The 27,855-nt window shown below is 43.7% G+C and overlaps 1 protein-coding gene across 1 annotated transcript; it reads right to left on the reverse strand.

Moving 5' to 3' along the window:
* Window positions 1-3,475: 3,475 nt before the first annotated feature.
* Window positions 3,476-25,835, reverse strand: LOC109320035 (sulfotransferase 6B1-like). Its single transcript, XM_019549956.1, has 7 exons — window positions 25,509-25,835; window positions 14,567-14,709; window positions 12,431-12,520; window positions 12,069-12,195; window positions 11,084-11,178; window positions 7,434-7,590; window positions 3,476-5,368 (listed from the first exon to the last, which is right to left on the reverse strand). The coding sequence occupies exons 1-7, from the start codon at window positions 25,708-25,710 to the stop codon at window positions 5,238-5,240; spliced, it is 945 nt and encodes a 314-aa protein (XP_019405501.1). The 5' UTR covers window positions 25,711-25,835; the 3' UTR covers window positions 3,476-5,237.
* Between the last annotated feature and the right edge of the window lie 2,020 nt (window positions 25,836-27,855).

Here is a 27,855-nt window from a genome sequence, read left to right on the forward strand (position 1 = left end):
ACATTGTTTTTTTAGACATAATGCTATTGCACACTTAATAGACTACAGCATAGTGTAAACATAACTTTTATATGCACTGGGAAACCAAAACATTTGTGTGACTCACGTTATTGCGATATTCGCTTTAGTGCGGTGGTCTGGAACCAAACCTGCAATAACTCTGAGGTATGCCTGTATATGTATATCCATGATGCATGGGTAACAGGATCCCAAACTGTGTGCAAGTGCCAAAAAAGCCACACACAAAGTAGGACAACTGTTGTTTAGGTGCACAAAAGGGAACAGAAGTACACCATGGGCGTACACATACAATTAATGCAACTGAATATATGCCATCTTAATTAAAAATAATCCCAACAGCAGCATCTACACGTGCATTTAAGCACAATAATTTACTGCACTGCCAGATACCACTTGTATCTGACAGGACTATCCAGCAGTGCAATAAATTAGTTTACTGCACCCTAATTACCACATGTACATGTAGATGGTGATGATTTACTGTACAGCGAATTAATCTGCTGCTCAGTAAAGGGTGTCATGTACAGAAGTTGCTTTTTTGCCATTTAAAGTGTTTTATTGCCATGTCTTAACAGAAATTCATGGTTTTACAGTACTTTAAATATGGCTGCAGAGTTTTAAATTAACCCTGGTTAAATGAGATATTAAATTTGAAGTGCCATATTCTACAGAACTTCAGCAACCTACAGTGTTTTAAATAACTTCTGTATGCTGGAACCTGCCCAGAGCCACTTCTCTGTACAGTGCCTCCTGCCTCCAAGCTGGACAGTGCAGGGAGACTCAGAGGCTCCTCCCACCAAACACTGCTCTTCTGTGGGCATGTCTACACATGCAATTAATGTACCTTAAGGTTACTGCACATTAAAATAAGGCTTGGGATGAAGCCCTGTGGACAAGAAGCAGCAGCACCCTGAGCTCTCCCTTTGCTTTGCTTGCTGAGAGGATGGGGGAGCTCTCTGTCCCCAGTCCTGGCACTGCTAACCATTGCCCCTCTCCTTGCCCCAACCCCAGCAGTTCTCCCTGGTCCTGGCACTGCTCAGCTCCTGGATTGCCCCAGGCACAGGTGGGGAGTGGGAGCCAACTGGGCCATGCACTGCACAGGCAACAGCCGGGCTGAGGGGACAGGGAAACTCTCTGTCCCTGGCCCAGTGCTGTGGGAACAGAAAGCTCCCCCACCCCCTCAGCAAGCAAAGTGAGGGAAGAGTTCACAGCGCTGCTGTCACTCGGCCACAGGGCATTGGCCTAAGCCAGCCCCACCAAGCCAGGCTGTGATGCCAATCTCTGCACTAGAGCTGCAGACCACTCCTCACCCTGCCCCATGTGGCCCTTTTCTGCCTAGGCTGACTGGGGAAAAAATGTTAGTTAACCTAGTATCTGTATTTCTTGGTATTAATAAATCACAAATTGGCCTAATTTACTGCACAGTAAATCCTGCACACATGTAGACAGTGACTCTTTGCTGCACATTAGATTAGATTCATAGTGTGTAAGGCCGGAAGGGACCTCAGAAGATCATCGAGTCCAGCCCCCTGTACCAAGCAGGAAAGACAACTCGGTGACCCCAGCAAGGTGACCATCCAGTTCCTCTTGAAGATTTCCAGCGTAGGCAATTGCACCACCTCTGGAGGGAGCTTAAGTTAGTCCAATGCACAGTAAAGCATCTTGTGTAGATGTACGCTGTCATGTTTAACAGTGCAGTAACTATAGTGCTATAAAAATGCTCTAAATTACAGCACTGTAAAATGTGCACAGAGCCCTTTTGTACACACCCTCCCTAAGTGTTATATCTCTCATCCTGCAGAGGAAGGACTTCAATTGACTTCAAGGGAGCTGCCCGTTTTATACTTGCAGGAAATTTGGCAGTTTGATTTTAGTGCTGGTAAATATCTCCCTCCATGACAAGCTGGTCTGGACTCTAAAGAGGAGAAATGTAGTATAAAACATATGATCTCACATTGTAAAAATCCATAGAAATTTTTAATGAAAATCCCTACAAGGGAATCCCAGGCATTTAATGAATCCACAAACACCTAAAGGATGACATAGACTTTTTTTCTGGCAAAGAACTCCAATAATCAGAAATGTGCCCAGGGTGACATTTATAAAAAATCAGAAAAATAAGTGGGCAAATCCAAGGGCAAGCTTCTACAAAAATATATTGGAATATTTTTGCCAAGTTGTCTTGACTGCAACTGTTTCTGTCCTGCATACAGAAGTACAAAGGTACGTTTATAGTGATGTTCTGTTCCTTTCTAGTCACCTAAGTGGTCATTTTTGGTCATCTACATCGCATTTTTGAAACTCACATGCAGGCAGTAATTCTATTCCTGGACATCTGACCTTGTATGCATAGATGACTAGGTACATGTGCAGATTGGGCATGTTCAGTAGGCTCCACATGGGCCTCATGTATAACCATGACACATATGTTCTCTCCTTGTGGATGGGTCACAGCCTTAAATGCCTGAAAATGTAGTTCTCAAAGGGAACTTGAATCTCTGTGTCTCTGACTTCCCAGCACCACAGTCTAATCTCCACACCAGAGATCAGCAATTATCCGGCCCCTTCTCAGACATTACTTTTGAAGCTGGCCCCCTCAGCAGCCAGCAAAGAGAGGTATGTGGGTGATATACAGGGCCGAGGGAAAGCAAGTAGCCCAGAGGGTGTATGTCTCAATGAAGTGGCCCATAGTTTGAAAAAGTGGGTGCCATTACTCCCACTGAGGCAGAAGCTTCCCCCTACACTGCCCCACAGCTACTTTTTCCAATGACTAAGTTAGTGTCTGCCTTTAAAAAAGAGAAAGGTCTTGCTACTGTGTTGCCTGTGGTATGATGGTTAGCAAACTGTGATGATAAGCAGTCAAAGACCCAGCATCAAAGCCCCTCTGAGGATGTGGAGCTTGGGACCCGTGTTCTCAGGCCTCCCAGGAAAGTGACTTAGGCACTCATCTATTGATGGCCAGAGACAGAAGTGGTCTTGCTCTCCCTCTTGTCACATTGCATGCCTAGGAATAAAATCCTTCTGGGTTAATAAATGCTGCAAATAGCCCCTTATGTTTCCAGGAAGGACTAGACTGCTGCCTTTAGACAAAGAATTCTCCTATTAGATACGAAAGTAGTCATATGATACAGCAGATACAGGCCACAGCCACCAAACACCATGAGATAAGAGCTTGACCTTGTCCCTGCCTGATAATTGTAGTTAGGAGAAAAAATACTGTGCACTTTTCTTGCAGCTGACATGAAATATTTGAACAAAAGTGTACCTTGAACCCAGCCATGTAAACATTATGCAATGATGGTTACATTTCTACATTAAGCTCCTTAACTTACGAAATATAGGGTATTATGCTTCGGATTTCAGTTCAATGTTCTGTTTTCTTAGCTGGGACTAAGACCTAAATCAGATGTTGTGCCTCACCTAGATGTGTATATATTGGGCTTTGTGTATATGGCTTTATGTTACACCAGGATTTACACTGTTTGTACAGCACCCAGCCCAGAAGGGCTTGGACTAAGTCACAGTCTCCTGACACTTCTATAGGACTAATACTGAATAAGAAGAGGAAAAAAATCAGATAGCTAGCTAGAATTACAGATAACATTGTGTTTGTGTTTGAGTTCTTATTTCAACTTTTCAATCACTCATGACTTCCACAGACATTCACCTTATCTGTGGCCAAAGGCAAATTTATTTTAGAAAGACAGAACAAACATCATCCTGTCATATTTAAATAAGAAGAAAGACAGAGAAAATATACCCTTTTCATTATAAGGAAATACTTGCTTTTCTTACTCAGTATTACTCCTATAGTAGTGTCAAGAGACTGTGACCTAGTCCAAGCCTTACTGGGCTGAGCACTGTACAAACAGTGTAAATTCTGGTTCATTGCAAGCCGTACATGGAAGTAAGGGGATATGAGGAGTCCCTTCACATCTCTTCATAAGTTTCTGGCATTACCAGAGGTGGTGTATAGGAAAAAACAGCCACTGGCCTACTATTGCCCTTCCCTCACATGCAGGTGGGCAGGAGTACGCTGTGGGCTCAACCCTTTGTACTGTCTTCAGAAGACACCAGCCAACACTTTGAAGCTGACTCAGAATAAGAAAGTAAAAGAGCTAGCAGGGATAACTTCCCTTTCTGGAGAAAGGATGAAGCAGGACTCTGAGTCACCTTAGTGCTATCCTTGGCACAGTTATATGCTGCCCTTTACAGAGGATGGACTCTAGGTTCACAGTTCAGCTGAAAGTAAAATGACACTGACTCAAATTCTTACCATGCAAAAGGATTTTTTTTAATTTCAGTAGCTTGGTTGTTGCCATTCCTGAATGACAGCTGTGAGAGTGTAGTGTTGCAACCCTTTTGGACATTGTCTTCCAAAATTATGTTGCCAGGGATTGGCAACCTATGGTGTGCAGGCCAAATCTGGCCGAGAGAGCCTATTGATTTGTTCTGTGGGTATGGGGCTATAGTGACATTGAGCAGCGAGGTCTTCAACAGCACCCACTTTCACTATCCTGGCACAGAGAAAAACAGTGGCAGCAGGTGCAAGGAAAAGTAGCAGTGGTGGGCACCTTTCCTATGCTGGCAGTGGTCACTTTCCCTATGCTGATAGTGAGGGAAGCAGCAGGCATGGGGAGAAGAAGCAGTAGTGGGCAGAGAGGAAAAGCGGTGGTGGTGGACATGTTCTCCATAGTGGAGCAGAGAAAAGTGGTAGCTGCCCATGTTTCCCCTGCCAGTCACAGAGAAAAGGGGCAGCAGTGGCTGAGTCCCCTAGTACCTTCCCATCCACCTGCAGGCACACCTCTGACCAAACTGGGTCAATCTGGCCTGTGGCCATAAAAATTATTTACTACTGATGTAGCCACGTGAAAGGCATTTCTTTAGCAAATGTTGCCCACTCTTTATTATGTATGAGCAGTGTCACTAAAAATCTATGGTGCAAGGTGATACAAGTTGTTTTTATCCCCAGATCATGCACTTTAGCAGCTTTGTGGTACTAAAAGTGACCATTAAAATGTCATTGTTTAAAGAGAAAAAATTAAACTAAATCATCATAAAATTCAAGGCTGGTAAAAAAATTCTCTCAAAAGAAAATTAGATTCTTAAAACCTTCAAGTAGTGAAGTTGGAATCAAGTACTACATAATTTGTCTTGATTTCTGCAGAATCAGCTCATCCTGTGGAAAACTTCTGTCAGAAATTATGCTTTAATCTTCATGCTTTGCAGTACTCCTTGTACTTTATCTTGACTCCCAGTTTTGTTTCTGCTAAACACTCTTCAAATTTTCTCTCCATCTCTTGATTTTGAGTTTCAGTAAAAAGGGTCTTCCAGTCACCGATAGCACCTTCAAGCAAATAGAGTTATTTCATTACACTGGATGTATCACTGCCTCATGATTTGCAGCTGTTCTATTTTAACAATTTCAGCCATGATGTGCCTAAACTATACCAGGGACATCCAATTGGTGGCCAGTAGGCTGCATGGACAGATCTAGGATTTTGAAAAGAGCAAATGATATGGTGCATCATCACATACAAAACAACATATATTTTTCTCCAGTTAAAATGAAACTTGAAGCTTTACTAATATACTAGAAGCCTGAGGCTATATTGTTCAGTTTAAGATCCAAGCAAAAACAAATATAATTCCATGGATTGTGCGTTAATTTTCTGCATTATATATAATGTATAAAGAAGTGTAACAGAGAAAAAAGTAATGAAAAGTTGTTTCACTAGTCCTGCAATCATTAGAATTAAATATATATCTCTCTTTCAGATTCATAAAATTAAACAAAGCCAATACTCCACTGAAAGTTTTCTCCACGCATGAGGTTATGTTTTTAGCTAGAGTCAAAAACAGTCTACGGGGCTGTGAAAAGGAGTTATATTACCAGGAGCATCTAATAGCAATCAGAATTATGAAAGAAAGGATAGCTTAATTAGTGGGACATCCAAACCATTAGAAAAGGGTTGTTAACATCTGTGGACTGAAGAGTTTAGAAGGAATCAGATAGATTATGATGATCCATGAAGTCAAGTGACTCCCTCAAAGCTGCCTGAATAGAAATGCAGCTGCCACTGCCAGACAGTTGTTTTTAAACTTTAGGTGGACCAGGGATCAAAGAAGGGGAAAGGATGCAACAGCACCACTACAAGCCCGCCCACCCCCCGCCAGATCTTTTCCTGTGTTCTTTTTCCTTTTAAAAGCTCTTTAATGGTCCTATTAGTCTAGCTATCCTCACTTCTGCAATTCAGTTATCTACTAGCTTCCCTTAGTAATGTAGCTCCCATTTCACACCGCTGAAGAAAGTTTTTAACTCTAGCTAGAAACATTAACCCACATGTGGAAATGTTACTCAGGTAAACATTAGCTCAGGTATGGAAAAAACTTTCAATGAAGCATTGGAGGCACTGCCAAGATGCTCAAGAAAGTTTGATTTTGTTTTATGGATCTGAGAAAGAAATATACATTTAACTATAATGACTTCAAGATTAATGAAACAACATCTTTTGATAATTTTGACTGGTATCTTGTGTTTTTATATATAATCTATGATATAGAAAATTAATGCACATTCCAATAAAGCTTAGGGTTTGGGGGGCTTTGTTGATTTTTTTGTTTTTGTTTGTTTGTTTTTGCTTCAGTCTTAAACTGAATAATATAGCTTAAGGCCTTTAGCTTATTAGTGAAGCTTCTAGTTTCTTTTAAAATTTGTGTTGTGTTATATGTGATGATACACCGCAACATCTGCACCCCACTTTTCAAACTCCTAGATCCATGCACAGTTGTCAGTTTCCCAAGTTACAACAACTAAAATTCACCAACATTTCAATTACACTGAGTAGCAGATAGTTCCCAGAGCATCCAGCTCCCGGAACCTCCTCAGCAGGCCTGGCTAAAAGCAAGATCTTATACTTCCAGGGTCTGTGGGCCTGGGCCCATGTACCAGGAATATAGGTAGGAATCTATCTGAATTCTCGTTGATTTTGGTGACAGTACATTAAACTGAGATATTCTGAAATAATCCTCAAAAAACAGCATTTTCTGAGAAAACTGTATCAGCCCTATTGCTTGTATATGAAAGAGAATGGCTGCATGTAAGGGACATAAAAACTGAATTCAGTATTTGTTGGAAAAGATATATGAATAAAAATGTAATAAATGACTCTTTACCAAACTGAAGACTGTCCAGCTTTGGGGAACTTTGTGGGAGGTGCCACTCTGAAGTGAGGAATGAACTAAAGAAATGTTGTGATTTACACACTGATCAAATGCTGTAATATACATGCTTTAAACAGAGCATCAGTGAAATATATTTACATCCAATAAATTCTAGTACACTTCCTGCAATGGGAAGCTTGAAATGATCTACCAGTAGAGGACTCCTAGTTCCTTTTTTGGTAATTTACCTTTACGGAAGAGAATATTTCCAAAGGTACCATGGGTTCTATGGGAGTTCTCTTTCATAGCCTGGAAGCTGCTCCTGTCTACAACTGCCTGTAGTTCTTCCTCTGTCAAGGAGAACTCGAAGAATTCAGTGATTTTTTTCACTCCTAAAATCAAATTCTGAAAAGAGGGGGGTACCATATTTCAAATTGTTCACATAAAACAGAGAAGGTATTGTGTTCCATGTACCAAGACAACAATGGAGACAGAACTTTTGCCACAAGAATACAGTATATAAAGCTTTGCATCTGAGGATTTCAGAGTGAGTCAGAGATGTAGCAAGCTTTGTCAGTGCCCTGGGCAGAGATGGAGAAGGAGGGCAGTGGGGGCCAAACCAGAGACGTATCTGGTAGTGTTTCTACCTTCAGCAGCTATGAGTTCTACCTTCCTCCTTCTGGCTGGTGTTCAGGACCAAGGGGCTGGAGACAGAGACTAGGTAGAGACATTACACTTAATGCACATTAAGCATACAGAAAGCACTTTAAATCTATAAAAGAATAAATATTCACAACATTGAAAGTGTTTTATGAATGGTGGATCCTAGTCTAAGAGAACCCTTGATGGATACAGTATTAGACTAAAGAGCTTTAAGTTAGGGTGCTTTTTTGAACATCTGTACCACATCCATCGTACTTCAGTGTAGGTCGTGTTCTGCTGCTATCACAGGGACCCCTTGCTGGGTGGCTTGATAGCCTTGACTGGTGCTCCAGGCAAGCACCAGCCCAGCCCTGCCCCTGGGCTGTCACAGAAAGGAGAGAAAAGGCTCTGTCTCCTCCCTGCACAACCGGGTGGGAGGGTGGGAAAATGAAGCCTCTCTGCCAGGTTGATTCCCCCCACCCCATGCTTGCAGGTTTGGATCTTGGCAGGGGCTGGGCTGGGTCCATGCAGCAGAGAGGCTCCATTTCCCACCCCTTGGCTCCAGTTTCCAGTATGGAGAAAAGCGGGGCTGAACAGCCCTGTGCTGCAACTTCTGGCTCCCATTGTAAGGAGGCTCAAGAGAGGGGGTGGGAAAAAAGAGCCCCCACCATGAGGGCCCCCCCACAGCTTGTTGGATGAGGTCATGAGGAAGGGAGGGGGTGGCCCAGATCTGCATAGCAGAAGGGCTCCCTTCCTCCCTCCCTTGCCCTACCCAGCCTCTTGACAGCTGCACCCAGGAGCTGCAGTGTGGGGATGCCAAACCAGGCTTTTCACTCTGCCAGGAACTGCGGCCAGGAGGAAAAGGACCTCTGCTGTGAGGGTCTTGGAGGGGGAGTGAACCAGGTCTGTGAAGTGGGGGGGCTCCCTCCTTCCACCAACCCCAGTTCCTGGCATAGTGAAAAGCAGGGCTGCAACTCCTGGCTGCAGCTGCCAAGAGGCTGGGGTGAGGGGTGGGAAGGGGGAACCCCCTGGACACATGGACCTGACTCAACTCCCACCTGAGACTCCAGCCAGCAAGCTGTGGGGGGCCACTGCAGTGTGGGAGGTTCTGCTCCCCTGCCACCTTTCATCCCCACTGCTGACAGTCGGCAGGTGGTGGGAGGGTGGGGTTCAGGAGGGGGACCGCTCTGGCAGCCTCCTGGGAGGTGTGTGACAGCGGCCCACCCCCCACCCCACAAATGGTGAATGTCTTTTTGGTTCATTCCTGCTCTAACTTATAGCACTTTAAGTAAAATATGATAGAGTACTTCTGCTAGGGGCTTTTTGAACATCTGTACTTAGAATGATTTATAGTCCCAGTAGCTGTAGGCTCCATTGCAGAGAGGGACAAGGAGAAGGGGGGTGGGACCAGTGCAGCTCAAGGGTCCCAATAGCTACAGGGAAAGGTGTCCGTCAGCCTCTTGCCTGTCCCCCTCTCCACACCGCTGCAGGTGCTGCTGAATGCTATGTCTCCACCATCACTTCCTGACTCTACACAGCAAGAGTCTGTAGCTGCATCAATTCCAGCACCCCTTTGCCTCCATGCTAGTGCACCCCCTCAATCAGCACCTAGGGCTTATACTCCCTTAGTCACCCCTTGTTATGCTACCGGAGTGATTTGTGAATCTGGAACACGCTAATATCCCATTTTAAACACGGGCCAACTGAGTTTAGGGAATTTTGCTGGCCTGACTTTTTCAGAAATGCTAAGCACACAAAGCCACAATGTCTGGCAAAGAAACTCTTTGCTTACAAAAGCTCATGCCTCTCTGAACTATTTAGTCTCTAAGGTGCTGCTATGCCCTGCCTTTTGCTTGACCTGAGGCTAACAATGACATTGCCCAAACAGGACAATCTGGTCTCCTCAGCCTACCAGCACTCCTCGACTAGTGATTTGGCAGGAAATCCAATTCCCACTTGTTGCAGTGATTGAAGAGGAGGCTGCAAGACAGCACTTGTCACAACTGCTACTGTTGCAAGGACACAGCAGGTTGAACCTGAGCTCATAATTATGGAACAAGTACAGATAGTAGTCTCCACACATGGTCACCTTCTGCCTGCACTGCAATGCATGTGAGAATCAGAGAACAGGAGATACCTAGGTTAGGGACTGGTGCACAGTAGGGCAGTTCGCTGATAAAAAGCTCTGTACTTGATAAAGGTTTTGAAGTGATTTCTGGGTAAATCTCTGCCCTCCCCTTCAGGGCTGTAGAAGGAGTATCCACCCTCAGGCAAGGGATGGGAGTTTGGAACTAGATACTAGCTAGGGGACCTAGCACTCCTCCTTCACAAGGAAATTTATGCTTGTGGGCAATCCCCATTCAACTGAGATTATTTGCATAGGTAAAATGATGCCTAACTGATGATGAACCAGAATTTATAGTGTGAGAAAATACATCTCAGAGTCAATCTATTCCTAGTATTAATTGTTTTATGTATATTTACTCAGCAGAAATTCATACAAGTGAGGAGGGACTATTCAATCATCTTGTCTTACTCCTTGCATAACACAGGCCATAGCATTTCAACCAATGTTTCTTCACACATAACTAGCCTTGTGTTGAGCTAGAACAGTGGTTCTCAACCTTTTTAGACTTGAGGATCCCCTCGAAAGACTCAAGGAACCCCTCAGCAAATGTCAGCTGTTAAATTGTCACTGTTTTTTATTACAGAAAAATAGTAGAGCAATTCTTCTGTTGCAAAGAACTCAGAAAAATCACAACTGGTCAGAATGTTTTTAACATTGTGGATTCCTATTTGAAAACTCTGGGCTTATCTTGTGAATCTTGATGCTAACACTACATAGCACCCTTGAAGGGCTCTCAAGGCACTTCAGGGTGCTGTAGTACCCTAGCTGAGAATCACTTAGCTACAGAAGCCATTTTAGGAAAACTGTCTAATCTGCTCAATGCACTTTCACACAGGAATGAACTAATCAACTTCAAAAGGAGTCTTACTCAGACAATGATATTAGATCTAAGGTGAGATTTTTCCAAGGCACAAATGACAGCTAAGCCTCTGCTCCTTGGACTTTCAGTGAGAATACCTGTACCTTTAAAAACCTTCCCTTAGCTTTTCTAAATTTCTTTTCTTCTGCTTTATATATCTTTGGTATCTTAATGTTAATTCAAAAGGGACAAATATATGGTCTGAATATTTCAGTAATAAATGTAATCTGAAATGTAAAGTAAAGCACCCTTTACATAGTTAACCTCACCTCTTTTAATTCTTCATAAGTTGTACACATAATATTTTTATTGTTGATATGTTTGTTCCATTCAATCATGTAGTCAAAATAGGAGCCCCAGACCACTGGAAGGAGCAAAGGTTTAAATTATCATTTTGTGCTTTTGAATGTGGTAATATATGAACAAAGGACAATGGGAAAAAGGACAATGTCTGCTTGAATAAACCAGAGCTGACACATGGTAGCACGTTTTCTTTCCATGGCACAGTGGAATGATTAAAATCAGTTCTTTTTTACACATTATGGAAGCTTTAGTTCAGTCCATTCATAAGTAATAGGCATTTAGTGAATGCTGTTGTAGGCTCTGTGGTTTTAAACCTAGGCCATAGGCAGGTGAGATGCATTATAAGTATATGCCTGCAGCTGTGGCAGACACAATGCCTCTTAGAATTTAGGGACAGAAGAGTTGCTACTCCACACTTCAAAGCTGATAAACATGTCTCTCACCCACTGGGCATCAGAGCAACTGTCACGGAAATTTCAGTGGCAATGGGTATGAGTCTTCCCCATCCTGAATCTCCCTACCCACGCAAGAGAATATGGCCCAATCACAGGCAGCACCAGCCAACCAGAAAAAAGCTGCTGGGCATAATCCTGATCTAATGGTTCAAGGGGAGTGTGTGTGTGTGTGTGTGTGTGTGTGTGTGTGTGTGTAAGAGTTACTACTTGTCCTTTCTTCAGCGTCCCTCATTTCTTCTTGATGTGTGATGAATAGGACAATCCAGCTCATTGTATGTAGAGTCAACACCTTTGCTACCAGTGTGGATGAGTGGAAAGAAAAGCCTTCAAATGCAGTAGTGTAACTAGGATGGAGTGAGTGGGACACCAGCCCTGGGTGCTGACTTAGAGGGGGGCACTAGCAAGGGAGGATCTAGGATTTTGAAAGGGGGTGCATTCAAACACTTGAACATTTCATCCTTATTTTAACAGAAGAAGTAAAAGAAGTGTATGGTACCTTCTCCACACATAAAAGCACTGAAGAACTCATCCCAGGTTTTAAAAGAAGGAAGCAGAGGCATTCCATTGCTAAAGTGAAAATAAGATACAGCCACATCCTTTGGATTTCTAGTCAGCATCAATATCTAGAAGGACAAAAAACAATTTTTCTAAAAGTTAGCAAATAGTTTTCAAGCTGCCCATAGGCTGAAAAGTATCCATGAACAACATTCACTGAAACATTTCAAATAACAAAACTGTAAAAAATTAAGTCTGTGCATAACTAACTGGCACACTCAAAGAATTGGTACATGTGTAAAATAAACTCTTACTTTCAAGCACCTCTAATACTGACTGTAATATTTTAAAATGCACATGAACCTTGGCATTATTCTTGAAAACAGATGTTGGTAGACAACCAGGAAGAAGATGGGTTGCCAAAACTCTTCTAAAAGGTAACTTCTTTATCCTCTGCAATGACAAGAGAAAATGGAAATTAGTACACTTAATGAAACTTTATGTTTTAAAACATTGTGGAGTGAATTTTAGTTCTTTTGAAAATGTCTAGATTGACAGGAATCAAAGCAGAAGAATTCTATGCATGTAATAAACACACAACATACAGGAAGCATCTACATGTGCAATTGATGCAGCTAAATAAACTCTGGCACAATTCACACTGGAGCTGCATGTGCACCTTGGACCGCAGCATGTTGAGCTATGGCAGTAAAGCCCTTCCCTGCCAGCTAGCCTTGTACTGAAGCATCCTCATGAATCAGCCAGCCCCATTAGCATCTACACATGTGTTGAAACAGAGTAAATAACTCTGCCATAGGACAGTACTTGTGTCAGGCATTACTGTCCTACAGCACAGTTAACTAGTTTACCCTGTCCTAATAGCACTGCATGTGTAGACACTGCGGTTTTACTGTGGAGCTAATTAGTCAATTCTGCAATAAGTGTCTCATGCAGACATGCCCACAGAGGCTTAATTAATTTTCTCCACATTCCTACCAATATGACTTTCCTTACAGAAAGAAGTTATTGCAAAATAAGCTAGAACATGTATTTACAGTGCACTGACCCTACTGGGACACTTTTTTCCCACTAACTGTATGTCTACATGGTAATGTAAGAATACCTGAACTAGCCTATATACTAGAGGCACCCCATTACCTGCTGAGAACCAGACTATATTAATCCACACACGTCATTGTGCTATCACAGGTAATAAGCTAAAGCACAGAGCAGCTCTAGTGCTGCTTTGTGCCCTAGGTCTGATCATGATCTTAGTTGATCCTTGATAGACATTCAGAGAAGAACAAGCATTTATGTGGGGAGTTAGTGTGGAGTAGCTATATCACAGTAACTATTCCAGGCCATTTGTCTGTGTAGACAAACCCCGTGCCTCACCTCTGAACTGTTGGAGACATCTCTACTATTCCAGGGTGCTACTATTCCATCCTTGTTCCCTCTACACAGATTATTGGCAGTGATACTGTGGTGCTGGTGGTGGATTTTGTAAGTGGAAATCTGCCCCCCTGAAGTCATTGAGAGCTTCTAGCTATTAAGCAGTCCAAGATTCAACTACATTTCAACTGGTATTAAAGTTTCTTCCTGTGTAATTAATCACTTGATTTCTAAGTTTTCTATTCTGCCCTTGTATTATAGCAATAAGACTTTTCAGAACAATACAAGATTATTTTCTTTAAATTCAGCAATACATTAATGCAGGGATGTCAAAACAAGATTATTTTCTTTATATTCAGCAATACATTAATGCAGGCATGTTGAAGACATAGCCTGTGGGGTCAGATCATCCAGCCCACAGGGCTCCTGGAAAGGCAGGGAATTCAGGAGTGGGGTTCACTGCCCAATTCCAACATATGGAGCATCACTAGGGATGCATGTTGGTGGTGGAGAGGTGAGTAATGGGTGTGTTAATCCCCACAGCACAATAACCTGTGGAAATAACACCATTGCAACTTCCCCCTCTGCTGCCAGAAATGGGGCTGGATCCAGCCTGTGGGACCAATGGAGTACAATGCCCCTGCTTTAAGGCAACTGGAGTCCTCACACGTTTGTACCAGTCTCCCTTGACACTGGTGGCATAAAGTACCACCACCTTCTGTTCTCTCAACATCTCTCCAGGCTCTATCACACCTCCCTCCACCAGGAACTCTGTTATTCTGGGAAGGAAAACTATTTCAGTATAAATAGAATATACTGCTTGCGAAGTACCTATCTATGCCATATACAAAGTCATGTTTTTGAACTTGTGAGTATCTATGTATTTGAAATTGATTTATACCTTACATAGAACTTTTCATTGATCATTTATAAATATTTGTTTCCACTAATATTCAATCTCAGTATGGTCCATTTATCCTAGCTAAAAAGGATTCATTATACTTATCCCAAATCACTTCCTGGCAATGGAGCATGCACCACTTTCTATATTCTAACTGTTAGGGATATCAATTGGAAAATTTAGAATTTTAATTATTTTATATCAACCTCAAATTTTCCTGGATCTCCAAATTCAAAAAATGCATAGTCTCCTTTTTCTTCATATTTCACTCTTTCTTCCAGTGCTTCTTTATTTTTCTTTAGATCTGCTGTAACCAAGTCATTCAAGATTTGGAGAATCCAATTACTACCTGAAACAAATTCTAAATGATTAAAACTGAAGAAACTGAATACTTCTTACCACAAATATTGAATAGCCACTTGAGGAAAAAGAAAAAGTTGACAAATTTAATAATACATGTATCCTTGAAAATAAGGAGTTATGGAAGACTGAAGGAACAGTACGTGCAGAACGGCTCAAAAATAAAAGGAAAATGATCTTGGTAATTATTGTCCAGAGAGTATGATGTCAATCCTTATTGAAAAAAAGTAAACGAATAGAAAAAACTTCTATGTAAATAAAAAGTATACTCAGCATTTTGATCTGGAAGTGCTTTGCAAAAGGGGGGTCAGTATCATAAAACCCATTTTGCAGGTAAGGCTACTGAGACACTGAAATGAATGGAGTCATGGAGTGTTATATGGCAGCCTAATTAATAACAGAGCTAGGGAAAAAAACCTGTCTCACACCAGTACTCTAAACCTTAGGCCTTATATTAGACAATCAGTTTGACAGGAAACCATTGATTATGATTTCTAGTATAGTTTTTAAGCAGCTATATATCACCATCACCTCATGGGAATTTCATTTACACCATACTTCTTTAGCTAGTTCAAGAGAATGTCCTAAGCAACAATGTCAAAAGCCTTATTTAAATTGTTGCATATTACATCCATTGTTTTGCCCTTTTTCTCTAGGGTTCTTACCTGTCAAAGAAAGGAATTACATTAGTGTGACATGGTTTGTCCTTGACACATCCAGTTGGGTTATTTTTTCACTGTATTATCCTTTAGGTGATTAGGGATTAATCACTAAACAATTATTCTAGTATCTTTGCAGGTTTTGAAGTTAGGCTGAGTAATTTTAAATTCCCTGGTTGGTCTGTCTTCTTTTTTTTAAATAAATGAAAACAAAATCTGAGAGGAAGATCATAATGGGATATCCCAGTAATTGGTGTCAGGATTCAGGTTCTTTATTCTGTGCTGCTTGCTACATACCACCAAAACAAGGGGAGAAAGTGAACAAGGCTTTTTTTCCAACAGCTAACCTGGTGCTTAATGGAAGACGTTAATTTCCATGATGTATTTGGGAGGGCATAAATGTAGAAACCTCATTTTTTAGTTCTACCCTCCACTGGATCCTCTTTCTTCCCTATCTTAAAGATAAGCACTATATTTGTCCTTTTTCTATCATCCAGCACCTCTTCTGATCACTGTGAGTTTTCAAAGATGATCACCAGTGGCTCTGCAATCACATCAGCCAACTCCCTCAGCATCCTGGGGTGCTTCCCATCTGGTCCCATGGACTTGTACAAGTCCAGCTTTTCTAAATATTCCCTAACCTGTATTTCTGCCATTGTTGGCTGCTCACCTCCTCCCCAAACTGTTCTGCCAGGTTCAGTGGTCTGGAAGCTGAGCTTGCCTATGAAGACCGAGGTAAAAAAGGCATGGAGTACTTGAGCTTTTTTTACATCCTCTGTCACTAGGTTTCCTCCCACATTCAGTAAGGGATGCACACTTTACCCAATCCTCCTTTTGTTGCTAACATACTTGTAGAAACCCTTCTTGTTACCCTCCATGTCCCTTGCTGCTGGAACTCCAATTGCACTTTAGCCTTCCTGACTCTTATACTTCTTCATAGTCATATTTCCATGTTTCTACTTCTTGTAAGCTTCCTTCTTGTGTTTTAGCTCACTGAAGATTTCCCTGCTGAGCCAAGCTGGTCTTCTGCCACACTTCCTGGTCTTCTTGCACATCAAGATGATTCGTTCCTGCACCCTCCAGGAGGTTTATTTAAATGGCAACCAACTCTCTTAGACTCCTCCCCTCAGATGGGCCTCCCAAGGGATCCTGCCCATCAGTTCCCTGAATGAGTTAAAGTCTGCTTTTCTGAAGTCCAGGGTCCTTACTCTCCTGCTTTCCTTCCTTCCTTTCCTCAGAATCCTGAACTCAATCATCTCGTGGTTGCTGCAGCCCAAGTTGGCATCCACGACTACATTCTTCAGCAATTCTTCCCTGTTTGTGAGCAGCAGGTCAAGAAGAGCAGAGCTCCTGATTGGCCTCTGACCCTATCCATGAGACTTTCAACAGGCCTATCTCCCATTTTATACTGGAGCTCTGAGTAATCATACAGCTCTTTCACATAATGTGCAACTCCTCCTCCTCTTCTGCCCTGCCTGTCCCTCCTGAACAGTTTATACTCATCCATGACTGTGCTCCAGTCATGTGAGCTCCCACCAAGTTTCTGTGACTGTGCAAGGACTTCCTTCTTGTTTCCCAGGCTCCGTGCTTTCATGTACATATACCTGAGGTAACTACATAATTGCCCTATTTCTCAAGAAGAATGAGAAGGACTCCCTTGTTTCCACCATCTGCTCGCTGTTCGTCCAGGTCACCCACTTCCCCACTTACCCCAGGGCTTTGGTCTCCATGTCCCAGCAAACCTAGTTTAAAGCCCTTATCAGTAGGTTAGTAAGACTGTCTGCAAAGATGCTCTTCCTTCTCTTCATCAGGTAGATCTCATCTCTTCCTAGCAATCTTTCTTCTTGAAATAATGTCCCATGGTCAAAGAAGCCAAAGCCTAGTTGACAACACCACCTGCATAGCCATGCATTGGTCTGCAGGATGCATCCACTTCTGCCAGAGCCCTTGCCCTTGACTGGAAGGATTAAGAACACCACCTGAGCACCCAGAGGCCTATAGTCACTTTTGATCTTCTCAGGGTCGACCTGGGCAGTAGCATTGGTTCCCACATGGATGAGCAACATGGGGTAATAGTCAGGGGGCTAGAGGAGTCTTGGTAATCCTTCTGCAGCATCTCAGATCTGCCTCAGGGAAGCGGCACATCTACTGGGACAACAGAAGACATTCTGTGTGAGCCTGTCAGACATTCTGACCAGTGTTAGGCATTGCTTTTTCTAGGACTAGTTTGAGAACTTGCCTCATGTTATATGCCTGTCCAGTTCATTCTATTCAGCCTGAGCATCTACACAGCCATAGTGCAGCCTTTTTAGCTGCTGTGCTGCACTGGGATAGTTGGGGTAAGCTGCCCCCCGCCCCCCACCTCCACATAGCCAGAATGGACTCACCTCCTAGCAACACCATGACAGCAACAGCTCATTGTAGCAGGCAGGCAGGCAGGCAGGGAAGCTACTCAGTGCACTGCATCACACCCCATCCTGTGCAGGCCCAGCTACCAGTGGCCACAATGTCAGGACTGCGCAGGCACAACACCAACAGGAAGCCAGGTGGGGAGCAAAATGAATGCATGGTAGAAGAAACTGTGCACTGTGCAGTGTGTCCCAGCCCCAGCTCTGGGGCACAGTAAAGCAGCACTGGGTGCAGGCCTCCCTCCTTTGGTTCCCAGCAATGGCCAGTGAGCTAGATAGGATCAACTGGTGGGTCGGATATTGCTCACGGGCCATGTTTTGCCCACCTCTGAGTTAAACGATGTCCATAGCATTCTCCAGGCCCCCACTTAAATCTGGGAAAATATGTGGGGCCAGTAGGAGAGTAGCGAGCTAAAGGGAGGGGTGGCCCAATAAAATGGATGCTATCCTGTTTGAGAGGTGGCTCTGGATTGTATCCCTTGCTTTCAGTGGGACATTACATTTCTCTTTATCCTCCTTATTTTTGTCCATTTTATCAAATGAAAAGCTATTGGGTCTATAACCAGAATCTAGCCCTTTCTCCCCCCCTACCAGTTAGCATCCAGGTCATTGTTTGGTTGTGTCCTCCTGAAACATATCTTTCTTTCCTGGCTGCCTAGTGGAACAGCTTTAGGAGGAGGGCTAGAGAGTGTTCTATGTACTGTCTAGCTTTTTTATGATGGTTAGAGCACGGTGCTGGGAAGCAAAAGATACAAGCTTAGGCCCCCTGTAGATTCAAGGAGTCCAGAATCTCTGTCTCCCATTCCCTGAGCAAATGCCCTAACAACCACCCAAAAAAGTGGGAGGAGCTTTGACTACTGTTGTCTTTTGATGCATACATGCATACTTGAGGTATTCTGTTCCACCACAGACAGAAACAGAATCCAAACTGTATGTAAAGGCAAAAAATTGCATGGCGATGTAAATACCACTTAGGTGCCCAAAGGTGAAATATGATTTATCCCTCAATGTCATTATAAAATTATATATGAAAATATACAGCGCCAGAGTTTCAGCTACAGTAAAGAGGTTTCTAGAGAACAATGTTAGTGAATACTATGTTGATAATAGCTTCTTCAATGTGCTGTTCAACCTATCACTTTTATTCATACCAGAACTTTCCTTATCTCTTCCTACTCAGGGAAGAAAAGGAAAGAACGCCTAAAATAACTAGTATCTATTGCTTAATTTTTTCTGGATGATCCTCAGTCATGTTTAGGGCACTAGTACCTAAAGAGACAATCTAATCTCATTTGTTAATATTTCATTTGGTAACTTCCCATCCTCTTGAGACTTTCTCGTGCTGGAAAAGGTAGGTTTGACCTTTGCTAAAACTTAAACCTCTGTTTTCGTCCCGGTGAAAAAGGTAATGATTAATGGACAATAACTTGTGCAAGTAAAAGCTTAATTTTTGTCTTAATGTTTAGCCATAATATATTTGCATATAGGGAAATTTAAGGAGATTGCATTCAACAATGGACTGGACTCAAATAGCCTAGGGGACCCCTTTCCATGCTATGTTCCTATGAGGATACTGCTCTTTCATAGGGTATTTGGATTGACCCAGTATTTGGAGTAACTGTAAGTATGGCCCAAGAAAGCCTCCCAGATGATACTGTATCCAGGAGTGGATAGAGGGGAGGGTAGTGGCATAGTCACAGCCTCTACTTTGGAACATACCATGGAAGCAGTGACTGGAGACTTTTTTAAAGCTCCCAAATCAGATAAGAAAGAAGTCTTCCCCTCCATGGTCAGCAGCATGTCCCCTCTTTCAACCCCTATTATTCCCCCTCTTCCCTTCCCCAACCTGTTGCTGCTTTTGTTCCTGCTGTCTATAGTTAACTTATGGGCAGGGAGAGTTTCAGAGATGCTCCTGCCCTGCTCCAGACTAGGTGGATGAGGAGCGCAGCTCAGCAGGGTGGTGAGGGTAGGCAGGGTACTTCTCCTTTGCTGGTCCTCCTGGGTGTTCTCTGCCAAGCCAGGACAAGGAGTGGAACCAACCCACCCACCACTGCTGCTGAGTCTGGTTCTCCACACAGAAGGGCAAGAGCAACTCTGGAGCTCCTCCTGTCTCCAGGGCAGCTGAAGACAGCAGGCACACCTGAAGTGGAAGGGGAGGGTGGGCATGGGCAGGGGAAGAACATGTTGTTGAGCATGGAGTAGAAGTAGGGGTGCTGAGAGTGGATGGTGGGGGGAGGTACTTACCTGCTTCAGGGACTTAAAGAAGTACCAGATTTTTGTTTCCCAGTGAGGTGGGAAAGCTGGGAGCAGGGGTGGCACCACACTGCGGTGCCAGTGCTGCTCCCATACCCCACCCCTGTAAAATCTTGGATCTGCCCATGATTGTATCTGGGTGTAAGTGGGTTGCGGTGGTGCCTCCAACACAGATGGGCTCTGTCTCCTTAGGAGCCTCTCAACCAGTCCAAACAATGGTCCATCACATAAACAATACCCTTGACTGAAACAACAAACACATGAACAAAAGTAAAAACTTTTGGCTTTTTCCCAGGCAGCAGCTGAGAGCCCTTCAGCTCTGTCCCTTCCTAGGAATGAGCTCTCCTGAATTGCTATCTGCCTCTGGGCCACAGACTTGTTTCTTCCCCAAGTCAACTTGTTCTTTCCCTGCTTGGGCTTTTAACCCCAAACTAATCCCTTATACATAGGCTCCTACCGGGGGCTGGCTGCCACACTTAAAGGGCCAGAGTGTCCTGTTACATATTTTGCACCTCCTCCCTCCACCCCAAGCATGGAGTCTGGGAATCCCTTTTCCACATTCAAACCCCCTCCACTCCTACGACAAGAAGTCTGTATTGGCATGGATTACTCCAGAATGATGGTGGACATCACACGCCTAGGTCTCCAATGCTGGGTACCAGGGTGTGAGCCAGGGGTTGTCTCACTTCAGCATGTGTAGCCATGGCAGGGGGGCATGTTCTGTGACTAGAGTAAGTGGGTCCCTGAGCAGTTAGTAGTGGAGGGTTCAATCGTCCATATGATCACCAGACACTCCTTTTCAAGCCATAGAATATCTTTGTTCCTGAGGAACAAGTTTCCGGTCTTGATACAGAGTGAATATTCCCCTTCTTAAAAGTCTTGAGAAAGCATGGCTCCTAAGCCTCACTCTGAAGCATCTGTTTATAGAACAAACCTGTTTAAAGTCTGGGCTGTGTAATAGTGAGGCAGTACATAGAATCTGCTTTAACTCTCTCAAGGCCAAAGTGTCCACTCATTTACACTGTTTTGGGTGTGGTCTTACATAGACAGTCTGTCAGTGGGGTGGTAAGTGCTGAAAATGGTGGTGTAAAGTGGTGGTAATAGCTATTTAACCCTAGAAGAGACTTTAGCTGAAGGAACTTTAGACTTTACAGAATCCATCAGCTGTTAGAAGGTGGCCAGGGTGCTGTGGAGACCAAAGGAGAGGGTCTTAAATTGATGCAGCCTCAGGGTACTGTAAATACAGTTTGCTGATGGATTCGAAAACAAGGGGGATGTGCCAGTACCCCTTTGCAAAATCAAAGGTAGATACATATTTCGCCTACCCCAGCCGTTGTATCCCAAGGCATTAGATATGCATTGTACTTTAATACAGCATTTAATTTGTAGAAGTCAATACAGAAATGTATTTTTTTTTGTCTGGTTTGTGCACTAGCTCAATTAGGCTGCATCATTTTCTTGAAGATTCTTCAATCATGCCTAGCTCTAAGATATTTTGTATTTTCCTCTTTACTATCTCCTGTAGTTGCTTGGAACCCCTTTTGGACTGGACAACAGGGCCTCAGGATGATCTGGAGATTAATTAAGGTGGTTCTTGTTGACTTGGTGGTAAACACATCTGGAAACTTGTTCAGTAGGTCCCTGGCCTGTCAGGATAGCAATAGACTCTTTCCCTGTATGACCCCACTGGATGGGAGCTGACTGGAACTTCCCACAACTTTCACAACTGCTGGGAAAATCTTTGCTATGCTTAGTGCTTCCCCAGCCCATCAGGATTTTAAGAGGTTGGTGTGATATATCTGTGACATGTTGTCTTCCCACAAGCCACACCTTACTGTCAGCACCTCTCACTCACCTTTTATCTTCATATGGTCCTTGCAAGTTAAGGAGAAGTTTGCTTTCTGATAAGGGAAGTAACAGTAGGACCCAGTCACCCACTTCAGGGCATCCACTTGCAAATTGAAATGGGAGTTGTGGGTAGCTAGGGTGAGGGTTAAGTGTTTTGTTGTTCACCTGGGCCAGTTGGCCATAGAATGGTATAGACTTATCTGTTTGCCGTTAAATAAAGTTGAGACCCTTTTCTAGGTACCCCATCTGGCCCCCATGTGAACTGCCCACGGGGTCAGGTTCTGAGGAATCCTGAGGCCAGCCAGCTGACATCGGACATCAACCCCTTTCTTCTGCTTCTTACCCAGTTTATTCTCCGTTGCCAGGGCCGCCTTCCTGGTCTGTCAGGAGTCCTGGAAAACATCACACGGAGTCTGAAGACCTTGGGGTCAAAAGGGAATATCTTCCCTAGTTGATTCCATGTTGCTCCAACAGCTCCTGGTCTCCCTTTAGTTGTGTGGCCCAATGTACCAATTTGATCAGCAGGTCCCAATTCTTATTCACTGCCACCAACCGGGAAAGGTGGTTGGCTATTGCCACAACTAGCTTGGCTGTTCAGCCTCTGTTCAAGAGCCACACCCTTGAAATAAGATAGGGATGAGTATTTTGGTGTATACAAGTTACATGCACACACTCCACCACTGGCAATTGGGTGGGATCCATGAGGCACCCATGTACAAAGGTCTTATCTGAGCCTATGAGGTGTAGGACCTGGACATCTCCAACTGTCACAGGGACTACATAAGTTTTATTTTGGGGTTTTCTATCAGGATATTAGGGGCACAAGACTGGACATAATTGGATTCCGTAAGTGGACAATCGCAGAGCCAGTGCCCAGGCTAGCCACACCAGATGCAGACCAAGGGCTCCCCTTTCCCTGGGTGTAATACTGTTTCTCAGTTATGATCCTCTTCCAGCCTTGACTCTGTGGCCTGAGCTAGCTGAGTCCATCCCTGCCATTTTGGGGAATAAGGTAGGACTCCCAGGCTGAGTGCATGACCTCCACTCAGTGGCTGATGAGTTGTGCCCAGCTTTCCTTGCTTTGTATTTAGGCTTTGGTGGGCCTGTATTCTAATTCTGCTTCTAAAAAGTCCTTAGTGAGGTGGTTGACTTCCTTACAGTCCATAACCCAGTATCTACAGACCCATTCCTGGGCCTCCAATGAATATCTGTCTGAACTGTTCAACTATCACCAATTCTATGGCTTTCACAAGCAGGTTGGATTCTGGTTTCTGCCACCAGGTACACAGGTTTTTGATTCACTGAGCTACAGCTCAAGGTGGCAAGTCTGGGTGAAAAGGAAACAACAGAAGAGGACATTCTGGGGATGAACTGAAGTGAGAATCTGCTTCCCCTGTAGTCCATTTGTGTCTATGGGGGTCCCCTGTTCTCTTTCCAGTAAGCATGCCTTTGGGGTCATGACAAAAGATTAATCAAGATTCATAGCTCCATAAATGCATAGGGTTTCTTTAAATCCCAGAGCACTATTGCACCATGTAGTCCAACCTCCTGTGCAATCAAGCCATGGCATTTCACCCAATTTCTCCTGTGTTTAAACTCAGTAACTTGCCTTTGAACTACATCTCTGAAACTTACCATCTGTTTTTAAGACTTCTTTTTCTAAACTCTGGTCTCTGATACTTATTCTAACATTTTATTATTCATAACCTGCAGTTTGCTCCTTTTAGTTTTCTCCCCACTGTTAAGAAGTGTCAGACTGGTGCCTGCCTGCTAGATAATACCACCTGATTCTTTTGAAGAAAAGGTATATTTTTCCCATTTGCTATGCAGTTTTCACACATTATGCCTAGGCATAAACAACAAACTATTAAAAAGATAAGAACTGGGTTTTGTACATTCACTTCCTAATGTCCTGGAAATCCAATTGCAAGTCATAATTAAAAATGCAGTGTGAAAAAACAAAAATAAAAGTCTACATTTAAAATATCTGTAAGTAACTTATTTTTTCTCTGATTTGACCCCACAGGGAACATCCAGACAAGTGCACATATGCAGGGATGTGAGTGTCCTGCCACAAAAATAACAGCAGTGCAAATTTGTGCTTCTGCTTTTTGAAGCTGCATATGCCACTGCATGAGGGATGTGGTGCAAGGCAAAATGCCCCGCTTTGGGAAAATGGCCATTTCCCTGCTTCTTCTGGTTCCCAGCATGCTGGAGGAGCCAAGAGACAACTAGAGGAGGGGAGATGCTCTGGCCAGCAGCCAGAGTGTCTCCCTGGAGGATCAAGCCTCCAAGCCTCTATGCCTCCTGTCATATGCGCCATGCCACTTTTTGCAGTGGTTTTTTGTGACACTGGGATTTCCCAGTATCAAATTTTGGCACCACACTGCAAATTAGCAGTGCAGTGAATAGTTGCACATGTGCCACATGTGGTTTACAGCACCTCAGACTGCTTTGAGGTGCTGCAGACCACACGTGCACACCCATCTGGACATGTCCCCAGCTGGCAAATGCCTATGTACACCTAGGAGCATTGTTTAGCAAAGAATTCCCATAGATGTTTAGTAATATAGAGTAAAATGATTCTCTACAGTCAAATGTTAGCATCAAAAATGATTAATCTTCACCTTTAGAAATACTACCAACAGTTCCATCATGAGCCCAAATCCTGTCTGCCCTCTGTTCCTCTATCCCAGTAGTTCCTGTCCAGGACAGAAATAAGTCGATAATATTATAAAGTCTCTGAGGTAAAGAGGTAACTAAATGATTTAAGCTTCCTGACCCTAGCATTCCTACATAAGTCTCCCTTTGTGAGTCAAGCATAGGAGAATCTATGGAGTGCACACAATCCTGGATTCTTTGTGATTAAAGGATAGGTGCAGCATGGCCTAGATATGGCCCATGTCAGGCACATTTTGAAAGAAAAAACATCTCTGCATACAATAGGACTGAATACATTGGGCTGTGTACAAAGAGCCTTTTGCAAACAAACACAGTGCTTTGTTTGGACATAGTGCATTCATAGTTTAGACAGTTTACACAGAGCACATATGTGTGTTTAATACACAAGGGCACCTCTACTTGAGATGCTGACTGTGCAGTAGCCTGATACTACTGTGCGGTAGTGTCATGTGGCAAAAACTGTGGCACATTGCTACTGCGCAGTAGTATTAAGCTACTGTGTAGTAGCGTCACAAAAAAAGACGTTCATCAGCGCTACTGTGCAGTAACTCAGGTTACTGCACAGTCCTTTAGTACTTGTTTATATAAGTACTAAAAGACTGTGCAATAATAACTGTGCGGGCAGCATCTCATGTAGATGCAGCTAAGCAGTACCAAACATCACATGCAAAAAAGTAAGAAAGTTAAGTTATTACCGCTTTGGAAAGAATATGTTATTTTGGATTCATTTATATTCTCAGCTTTATGTTAATTCTTTTGTAGTGAATATGAGAGTAGATACGAACCTCACCCTTGTGGTGTTCAGAGAATCCCATTGGAAGTTCTGCTTCCTAGCATCAATCAAAATGAATTATTTGGTGCTTTAACGCTGCTTTATAATGTTACATAACACTGTATTTTCACTTGAAGCAAAGGCAAAAGAAAAAGAAGATATTTACCACTTTTTGGATATCCTGCTAATAACACATCATCACTCCTGGCTTCAAAAGACTCAAGCGCTTCAAAAGTCTCTGGGCTGCACAATACAACAGGGTACAATACCCCGTTGTAAGAAAACACATTCTCCTCTGGTGGCATGTTATAGGCAAGAGCCATGATCCTGTCCAACTTCTCAGTTAATGCTTTTCTATTGGAAGTCATTTTCGCCTTTCTCTAGCTGTGAGATTCTTTCCAGGCAGAGGCAAAAATTGCCTTTTAAGAGATTTGTACCTTGGTAGGACAGGTGATCAACATTAGATGACTCCTCCTACTTATTTATGAGGAATGTTATAATAAGCTGTAGTTGTAGCATTGTTGCCAGCTCTTCAAATTCTTTCTGAATCACATGATTTCCTCTCCTGCTGTACCACCTCTGGCAGTGACACAGAGTTATGACCTGAAGCAATTTGGACGAAGGTGGATGCACACACTCCCCTGCCACTTCCAGCCACAGTTCACTGAAAGCTGGAATTTCAATGGCACACAAATGCCAAAATTCTTTTTTTTAATCTTTAAAAAAGCCAAAATTTCCATTTTGAAATAAAATTAAAAGAAAAATAAACTATTACTATAATTTAAACATTTCATTTAAAAATATCTTTTCAAAACTGAGACTAAGAATCCAAGATGAAAGGCTGCAGTGTGGCTTCAAGTGGACCCTTGGCACTTGTTTCCCAACCAGCCAGCAGTTTGGCAGGGTGCTGGGTCTTATGACTGAGCCAGGAGACTGATTTTGATAGCCAGGGCTCCCCGGCTCTATGATATAGATGTACCCATAGAAAGTAGGAGACACAGTGTAATGCCAGTCTTCTTAATTTTAAAAACATAAGATTCTTTTAAAAATTTTTAAAAATCATTGCTTTTAGTCTAATTTGTGATTTTGGGGCATCTGATTTGTAGCTTATGAACTACTGGAGAAAGCTGAAAACGGATAGTGCCACTCACACCTAAACTTTGTGTAACAGTGTGCCAATGTGGGCTCACCAGATTGGCTTGAGATACTTACCCTGGGCTAGAAACAATGTGGGTGAACTCTGAGCGACCCTAAGGGTGAAGCTGGGGAGTCCTGCCCTGTGGAGAAGGAGAAGCCAATAGAAAGAAGGGGTTTTCAGTCCCCTCATTCGCATGGAAGAGGGATGGCTGGAGTGGGGAGCCAGCCACCCTGAGCCCTGGGAGGGACTGCCGGAAGGGATAAAAGCAGCAGCCAAACAGGCATGGGGGGCTGCTGACAGTAACTCTAGGGAATGATGCAGGAGACCTAAGAAAAGCTGGGGAGAGCTGACCCAGCAGAGGGAGCAGAGAGACCCCTCTGAAGAGCCTCGAAGGCCCTGGGAGAAGAAGGCAGGGGCAGTCAGCCATGCCTCCAGCCCTGCAGCAGAGAGGAAGCCACAACCAGGGCTTTGGGCAGAGAGCTGGTGCCCCTAGGCCCCATCGCAGCATGCTGGATGTGCCAGGCATCCCGGAGGCCAGGGGTGGCAGTCGGCCCCCCTCTCCACTGCAGAGAAGAAGCAGCAGCCAGAAGTGTAAGCAGCATCCTTATCCGGAGCAGGGAGCTGGGCCAGCAAGTTGGGGAAACCCCTTACCTTCCTGGGGAAGCGGAACAGCAGCAAGCAAGGCTTTGGGATCCTGAGGAGCAGCAGAGCACTAGGACGAGAGTCCCTGGGAGTTCGGGGTACAGGCCAGCGCTTGGAGTGGGATTGGTGAGCTGCGAGGCACGTGGGGGGCTGGCCAGTCATCTGGAGCAGGGGTTTAGAGCAACGACCCCTAGGAGCTGCCTGTAGTGCTGACCCTCTGCCACTGACTGCCCCATAGGGGAGGGACTCAGGAGTCCCTTATACTGCAGCTGATTGCCATCAGATGGAGTCCCTGAGCTTTGTGCTTGGGTCCTGCGGATTGCTGCACGAGCCTACTCAGTTGCTTGTTGCTTGCCTTTTCGGTTGCCATGGAGGGTCAACCTTCAGTCTCTTTGGTGGGGTTGGGGTTTGATACAATTTTGATTGCTGCAGACTGGAACAGCTTAACCTGTTGCAGCCTGTCGCTTATTGGGAAGCCTGTTGGAGCTGCTGAGAGTAACCACCTAGCTTCCTTGTGGTAGCACCTCAGCAGTGGCTGAAAGCTGCCAGTTACCCGTCCTGCGGTTCTTGAGTCAAGGGTTGACTAATGCATTCTGGTTTGTTTTGTGATTCTGGTTATGCCATTTAAGTACACTTGTAGATAACTTTTTCTATTGATGTAAAAATCGCGGTTCGTTTCTCGGGAGGCGAAAAAAACCTTCAGCCACAGACACACTCTATTAGCAACACAAAA

This window comes from Crocodylus porosus, unplaced genomic scaffold (genome assembly GCF_001723895.1).
Source record: "Crocodylus porosus isolate Cpor-Errol unplaced genomic scaffold, CroPor_comp1, whole genome shotgun sequence".
NCBI lineage: Eukaryota > Metazoa > Chordata > Crocodylia > Crocodylidae > Crocodylus > Crocodylus porosus.